Source organism: Malaclemys terrapin, chromosome 20 (assembly GCF_027887155.1).
Source record: "Malaclemys terrapin pileata isolate rMalTer1 chromosome 20, rMalTer1.hap1, whole genome shotgun sequence".
In the NCBI taxonomy this organism is placed as follows: Eukaryota; Metazoa; Chordata; order Testudines; family Emydidae; genus Malaclemys; species Malaclemys terrapin.
Window position 1 is genome coordinate 857125 of NC_071524.1, and position 7069 is coordinate 864193.

The 7069-nt window shown below is 60.8% G+C and overlaps 1 protein-coding gene across 1 annotated transcript; it reads right to left on the reverse strand.

The window, feature by feature from the left end:
- Positions 1 to 2096: 2096 nt before the first annotated feature.
- LOC128826489 (T-cell-interacting, activating receptor on myeloid cells protein 1-like) lies at positions 2097 to 4880 on the reverse strand. Its single transcript, XM_054009793.1, has 3 exons — positions 4129 to 4880; positions 2500 to 2630; positions 2097 to 2407 (listed from the first exon to the last, which is right to left on the reverse strand). Exons 1-2 carry the CDS (start codon positions 4442 to 4444, stop codon positions 2500 to 2502), a joined length of 447 nt encoding a protein of 148 aa, XP_053865768.1. The 5' UTR covers positions 4445 to 4880; the 3' UTR covers positions 2097 to 2407.
- Between the last annotated feature and the right edge of the window lie 2189 nt (positions 4881 to 7069).

Consider the following 7069-nt stretch of genomic DNA (forward strand, 5'->3'; position numbering starts at 1 on the left):
GTGTGTGTGTGTGCGCACGCACCAACCCCCCCCCCCCCAACACACACACAGAGCAGGGCCCATCCCCTGCAGCAGGGGGTGACAGGGAAACACACACACCCTGCAACCCCAGCTGGCGATCCCATAAACCCATCCCCATCCCAGCAGCCCATCCCCCACCCCAAACCACTGAGTGTGCCAGGGGTGGCGGGGGACTGTGAGGGGACAGCTGGGCCGATGCAGGTCAAGGTTGGGGGTCAGGCCCCATGAGGGAACAGGGAACACTTACCAGGGTCTGCGTCTCTTTCCCTTCGTCCATGGAGGCGTCTGCGGAACAGAGACACCCGCTGAGCTGCACCCCCGGCCGGCCCAGAGCAGAACCCCACACCCAGCTCCGACCCCTCTGTCCAGCCAGGGGGTCAGGGCCCGGCACAGCCACCCCTCCCCCGCCCCACAGCATGGGCCAGGGTCATTAGCCCCATGTTACAGAGAGAAAAACTGAGGCACAGAGACAGTGGCAGAGTCTAGGGGGTTATGGCAGGGCGGGAGTGGGGTTTGGAGTCAGAACATCTGGGTTCTCTCCCCAGCTCTGGAGGGTAGTTGAGTCTAGTGGTTAGAGCAGGGGGCTGGGAGCCAGGAGTGGATGGGGATTCCCCACAGGTCATTGGCTGGGAAGGTCTGATGGAGAAGTGAAGGGGGGACACACAAAGCCCCAGGCCTGGGAGGGAGAATTGGGGGCCCCACAGAGGGAGTCTCTGAACTAGAGAGGGAGGGGAGGGTGGCCCACAGGGAGTTGGTGTGGAGGGAGGCAAGAAGCTCAGCTGACACCTGCTACCTCTGGGACCCTCTCCTTAGTGCCACCCAGCAGCAGCCCCGTGCTAAAACAGAAAATCCGGTTCTCTAGCCCGGAGTGACTCTCAGCCAGTGTAAAACAGGAGGGTTTATTGAGCATTGAACACAGCACAGGAAACTCTCAGGGCCTCAGGCCTGGCCTCCCTCAGCCCAGCACACCCCAGTCTCCCCTGCATCCAGGTGGGCTCTGCCTGCTCCCCCTCTCCAGCCCCGAGCCCCCCTGCTTCCCAGCTGGGCCTCTGATATCACCGGCCCCAAGCCCCGCCTCTGTCCATTGTCTTCTCTCCAGGGAAACCGGGTCACCTGGGCCTCCTCTCCTCTCTTCTGTCCTCTGGCCCCTTCTAGCTGGAACCAGCTGGTCAGGTCACCGGGGTCCTCTCTTCACAGCCCATTGTCCTCCCACTGGCCAGAACCGGCTGCAACTCCTGAGGTGGGTCTCTGGGTCACCCGGTCACCAGTCGCTGGGGTCTCCATCCTCCAGGCCATTGGCTGGGGTCCCAAGTTCCCTCTCCAGTCCTCTGTAACAACAAACTCCCTCTCCCCTCACCTCGTTAAACCAGCAAAACCCAGGGACACTGAGTCCCACTCCCTCTGCATGCAAACCATTGGAAAAACAAGGAAAAAACAAGAAAATGCCCCACTTCGTCACAGGGGGTGCAGCCGGGGGAGGAGCGATGGCGTCGGAGTCCCTCTCTCCGGCCGCTCTGCTCAGGACGTCTCCGCGGAGCAGAGTCCAGATGGCCCGGGGGCCCTGGAGACAGGAGTTGGCAGCCACGACGGTGAAGCGAGTCTCTTTCTTTAAGGCCCCAAAGGGTTGTGGGCGGCACAGCCCGTCCCCGCAATATTTTATCCACCAATGAGGTCTTGTTTCCAACACCCCAATTGTGGGTCAGGGATTTCTGCTCCCCCACTTCTCCCGTGTCCCAGGTGGGCCCCAGCCCGGCCCGTGGGTTCTGTCCGGCGGCCGCTCGGGTTGGACTAATCCCGTCTTTCTGTCTCGCCAACTTTCCCCCCAAAGTTCATTCGTCCAGGTTCTCGTGATGCTGCCTGAACTTCTCACTTACCTTCGTCAGCTGAACCCCCCACGAGGGGACATTTGGAGGATCCGTTATCACAGCCGCCCACTGGGGTGGGCAGATTTGGGGGGCAGGGGAGAAGGAAGCTCTGGGGGTTTGTACAATAGAAATACAGGGCGGGGGATGTATATGGAGAAAGGGGGAGAAAAGGGGCTGGGGGGGCCTGCTGCAGAGAGAGGAGGGGGACAGAAACCTGCGGGGCAATCATTATTCCAGCACCAGGATCAGACGCAGCATCCCCGCTCCCCACGGACAACCCTGAGCAGAAATTGGCGTGACTGAGCCAGCGAGTGGGACCCCGCCGCCCTCCAGCGGCTGCTCCGAGGCGAGCTCGATGGGCCCAGCGCAGGGGCAGCTCCTCTAGCTGGTGTCCTCGGGGCCAGAAGTCCGGGGTTCAATCCTGGAGTGCAGCAGTCGGCTCACGAGGGGGATTGGACCCCCAAGGGGAAGCAGCTCGTCCCTGGGGAGATTCTCTTCTCCGCACGGCCAGAACTAGGCTCCTGGGGGTGCAGAGAGACGTTGTCTGAATGGCCCATGTCACCCAGAGCTCAGCCCCTGAGGGGAGCAAGGGACACAAACGGGGTCACCTCACCTAGGGTGTCCCCCTCGGGCGGCTGTAATAGGCCTCAGCCAGGATCAGCCCCAGGACAAGCAGGACCACGGCGCCCAGCGCCAGGCGGGTGATGTTGGCGTGGTTGAAATCTGGGTGCCCTGGGGGGGCAGCTGTGGGGGGAAGGGGAGAGTTACTTTGATGGGGAGATCAGGAGCTGGTGCTGCCCCAGGAACATCCAGGACGGCCATCCCAGCCCCCTCTGGGAATCTCCCAGGTGCCCCGGCTCTAGAGCGCCCCCTATTGCCAGGGGGGATGCCATGGGGGCCTAGGGAGGGGGGGTTTGTCCCATCCCCCCTGCACCCAGTAGGTCCCAGCCCCGCTGCCCCACCCCTGGGATCCCCCCACAGCTTCCAGGCAGTGAGCGTCAAGGCAGGAGGCATCCAGGGAGCTGGGGGCCTGGCAATGGGGGAGGGACAGTGGGGCTGTCTCGCCATCCCTCCCAAGTCAAAGACTCCATCCCCGGGGTGTCTGGGCCCCACCCACCCGGATTTTCTGACCTGTCCCCCCCATCTAGCTCCAGCCCCTGGGCACCACGAGCCTGTTTCCAGGGCTGGTTCAATGGTAATTTCCTCCCCAGCCCTGGTACCTGGTCCTGCTAGGGTTGCCAACTCTGACTGAAGCTATTCTGGGGGTCGGGGGGGGGGGGGGAATTCCCAACATGACATAATCTCAGTTCCTTAAATATCCTATTACAATCTCCCAGATTGCTTTCAATAGGCACCGGGAGACCAACGCCAAGTCTGGGAGACTCCAGGCTAATCCTGGAGGGTTGGCAACCCTAGGCCCCGTGCTGCCCGGGCGAGTGGGAGCCGGCGTCGTGCCAGGCTGGGTCGAGTCAGTTCCCCCCACGGGAATAGAACCAGTGTCCGGGGGGGCGGGAGGGGCTGAAATAGTGACTCAGCGATCGCCCCACCCCCATCCCACAACTCAGCATTGAGCCTCACTGTCATTCCGGGGGGTGGGAGGGGTTAGTGACTGGGGAGCGGGGACCCCCCTTCCCTCGCTGGGCGGGGGCTAACTGCCTCCTGTTTGCCTGTAGTGGAGGCAGGCCAGGAGGTGCCATTCACACCCGGAGTCTCTGCGGAGCAGGTCTGGGAGCGGCTGTTCCTATTTCGGGGGAGAACGTCCCTGTGTCTATAGAGCTACAGGGGAGCTTGTCTGCCAAACGGGGCTGTATCACACCAGGGGGCGCTAATACCGACAGCCCAGACTCACTCTGAGATCACCACTGGGGGTTGGGAACCACACGGGATTCGTCATTTCAAGTCCAGTTTTCATGTAGACAAACATTTCTCTGCGCGTCCCCAGAGCGGGGGCAGCACGGGGAGAATCCCCCTTGGAAAGGACCCTGCTCTGCAGCTCCCCTGGGGGCAGGGATCCCCCATCCCTCTGCCCCTAACCTCCAATGGCTGTTGTTCTCTCCTGGCTGGGGAACCCCCCAATGACTCCATCTCCGCTCCTCAGGCGGGCGACCCCTCTGCTGGGCCCAGGGTTCAGGGCAGGGTCTGGCTCTGAGTGTCCCATAAGTGCAGAGCTCCCCCCTCCGCCCCCCCGAGGGTCTGGCTGGGTATGGGGCTGGGAGCAGAGATGCTGAGCTGGGCCCCTCACCTGTTACTACCAGCTCCATGGGGTCGCTGGGCTCCGACCAGACGGGAGGGTCCGACTTGGTGCTGTATTGGCAGCTGTAGCTCCCTGCATCTCTCCGGCTCACGTTGCGGATGAGAAACTCAACCACGTCCCCAGCGGAATCCGTCGCGCGCCATACACCTACGGCTCCAGCTTTATACAAAAGGACTCTCGCTCCCGGACACTGACACTCACACCGGACGGTCACAGCTCCCCCCAGGGTGACCCGCTTGCTGGGGTGCAGGGAGACGTTGGGTTTGGGGTAGCTGAGCTCTGCTGGCAGGAGGAGACCGGCCATGAGACACAGACCTCGGCACGGTCACTGCGTCCCGTCCCCATAGCCCGGCCCCAGTGACGAGGCTGATACAGGGGCCTGTAGGGAGAGAGTCTCCTGGATGCTTTTCCCCCGAATCCAAGACCGAGAGAGTTGGGCTAGTGACACAAGAGACACGGGGTCCCCCACCCCTCAGCAGGGCAACACGCGGATCCATCTACCAGGAGCCCATGGAGAGGTGGCTGGGGCAGGGCAAGGAGAGGCTGAGGGGACCTAGAGGCCAATTGCGTTTTATCTCCATCAGCTGGGGAAGGAGAAATCAGTTGAGTGGGGAATGATCACAAGTGAATCAGAGTTGGCTGGTGTAGCAGGAACTGCTGGGTAGGGTCACACTGGGAACTATTGCTGAGCTCGCCTGGACAGTAACTGCCATTGGCTGAATTCAACCCACTTCATGGGCAACAATTTACATTCCTGGAGCACCAGGATCTGGAGTAGGAACGTCCAAGGCACTAGGCCAGAACCCACCGCTCTACGGTCCCTTCACGGCTTCTCTGTTTTCAGCCTCGGCACGCCCCGAGTTCGGAGGACAATGTTTTAGGAGGCTTCGTTATATCTTGATTGAACCATCTTCTTGTGATGTCATTGTTTGTTGTTCTGAGTTCCAGCTCAATTAACTACAGCTATTCCTCCATGCCACAGGTCGGCTTCTCGACTGAACAACCATCCCTCCACTGCTTTCTGGCGGACGCACAATCCCTTCCCTCTCTGGCAATTTCTCTCTTCCTGTCGCTGCCCCTGAAGGTGCTGGGGGGACGTTTTGTCCGTACTATTTGCTTTACTTTCGCTCCAGCTCACTTCCTCCTCATTTCTTCAGCCCGTTTCTCTGCTTGGGGGTCTCCCCAGAGCAGCTGCTTCCAGACTGCTGCCAAGCAGCCAACGTGTGCAGCTCCCACTGCTCTTTAACCCGACAGCCTCCAGCCCTGGTGGGCATCACACAGCCAGCCCTGGAATGCAGTCACAGGCTGGGGGTGGGGCCGGCTGGGCAGCCCCTGGGCCCGACTCCTCTGTGCGTCCCCAGAGCCGGGGCAGCAGGGGGAGCATCCCCCTGAGAAAGCCCTTTCTCTGCAGCTTCCCCTGGGGGAAGGGATCCACCCTCCCTCTGCCCCGAAACTCCAGCAGCTGGGAACCCCCCAGTTAACCTGGTCCCTAGTCCCGGGCCGGGCGTCCTCTGTGCTGGGCCCAGACCTCAGGGCAAAGCCTGGCTCTGAGCGTCCCAGAGACCCCTGTGAGTCAGGCAGGGTGTGGGGCTGGGAGTGGGGGCATCGTGTGATGCTCCGTGCTGGGGATGGTGAATTCACCCCCGTCCCCAGCAGCATCCAGCTCCCGGATTTTGATTCCACCTTTATACAGAAATAACCTCCTGGCCTCGCACCGACACTGACAGAGGATGGTGACGGCTCCCCAGGACGATCACCCCGCTGGGGCTGACGGAGATGGAGGTTCCGGGCGCAGGGAGCTCTGCGTTCACACACAAACAGGAGTGAGATGGGGAGACACAAACCCCTCCCCGTGTGTCTGTAACCTGCCCTTAGTGCCCAGCCCCAGGGACAGCGCCTGGGCTAACAGACACCTCACTGCATCCACAGGTAACCTGTGGGCTGGATTCTGATCTCAGCCCCTGGGGTCAATCCGGAGTCACCCCTGACTGCACTAGGGGCAGGGCTGGGTTCTGATCTCAATCCCCTGGAGTAAATATTAAGAGGTTAAAATGAGTTCTGGGTGAAGGTTCAGGGTTCAGCTCCCGTTTTCCCCTCCCCCTCCATCCTTAATACTAAAGTTTACCCAGCCCCACAGATACTCACGTGCAAATACCCCACTGTGCCTGGCCAGCCAGCAACCTGGAGAGGAGACGGCTTGTTAGTAGGGTGAAAAATCGGGACAGGGGTGGGTGGTAATAGGAGCCTATATAAGAAAAAGACCTAAAAATCAGTACCCTATAAAATCGGGACATCTGATCACCCTAGCTTGTTAGTGACCAGATCCCAGAGCAACTGGATCCTACACCCTGGGCTCTGATCACCCCCTCCCCCCAAGGGCACACGCCCTGTTCTCAGTTCTTCCCTCCCGCCCCCTTGGGCACACGCCCTGGTCTCAGACCCCCCCGTGGACACACGCCCTGGCTGTCTCCGATACTCACCAAAGAAGATCAGGAGAGCAGATACCATGATGAGGGCAGCAAGGGGCCCCTCAGAGCAGCCACTAACACCCCGGAGTCCAGCTCCACCGAGCCCCAAATGAGAAACTCAGCTGGTGGCTCCAGCTACAGGAAGTGGATGATGTCTCGTCTCTTCCTTCGTCTCTCACGAGTTGTCTCTAATCTGCAGGTGAAATCTAGTGCGGTGAAAGTAAGCAGAGGTCCCTTCAAAACCCAGGACACCCAGGGACCGTCAGCCTGGCCAAGCACCATGCAGCTCACAGTGTCTCTATGGAGAGCGGGGACAGGGCACCCTCAACGTACCCTGCAGCCTTGTGCATTGGACTGGGAACCAGGCGACCACGGGGTCTGGTCTTCAATCTTCCACTGACCACGATTTCCATGAAAATTCCATCCCCTTTTCATTCTGGGTTCAAGCCCAGCTGATGACC

Excerpts from the sequence above, each read along its gene's own strand:
- LOC128826489 (XM_054009793.1), bottom strand. The coding sequence starts at position 4,444 with ATGGCCGGTCTCCTCCTGCCAGCAGAGCTCAGCTACCCCAAACCCAAC. Across the intron at positions 2,631-4,128 it reads CATGGAGCTGGTAGTAACAG|CTGCCCCCCCAGGGCACCCA; the intron begins GTGAGGGGCCCA and ends TTCCCCCCACAG.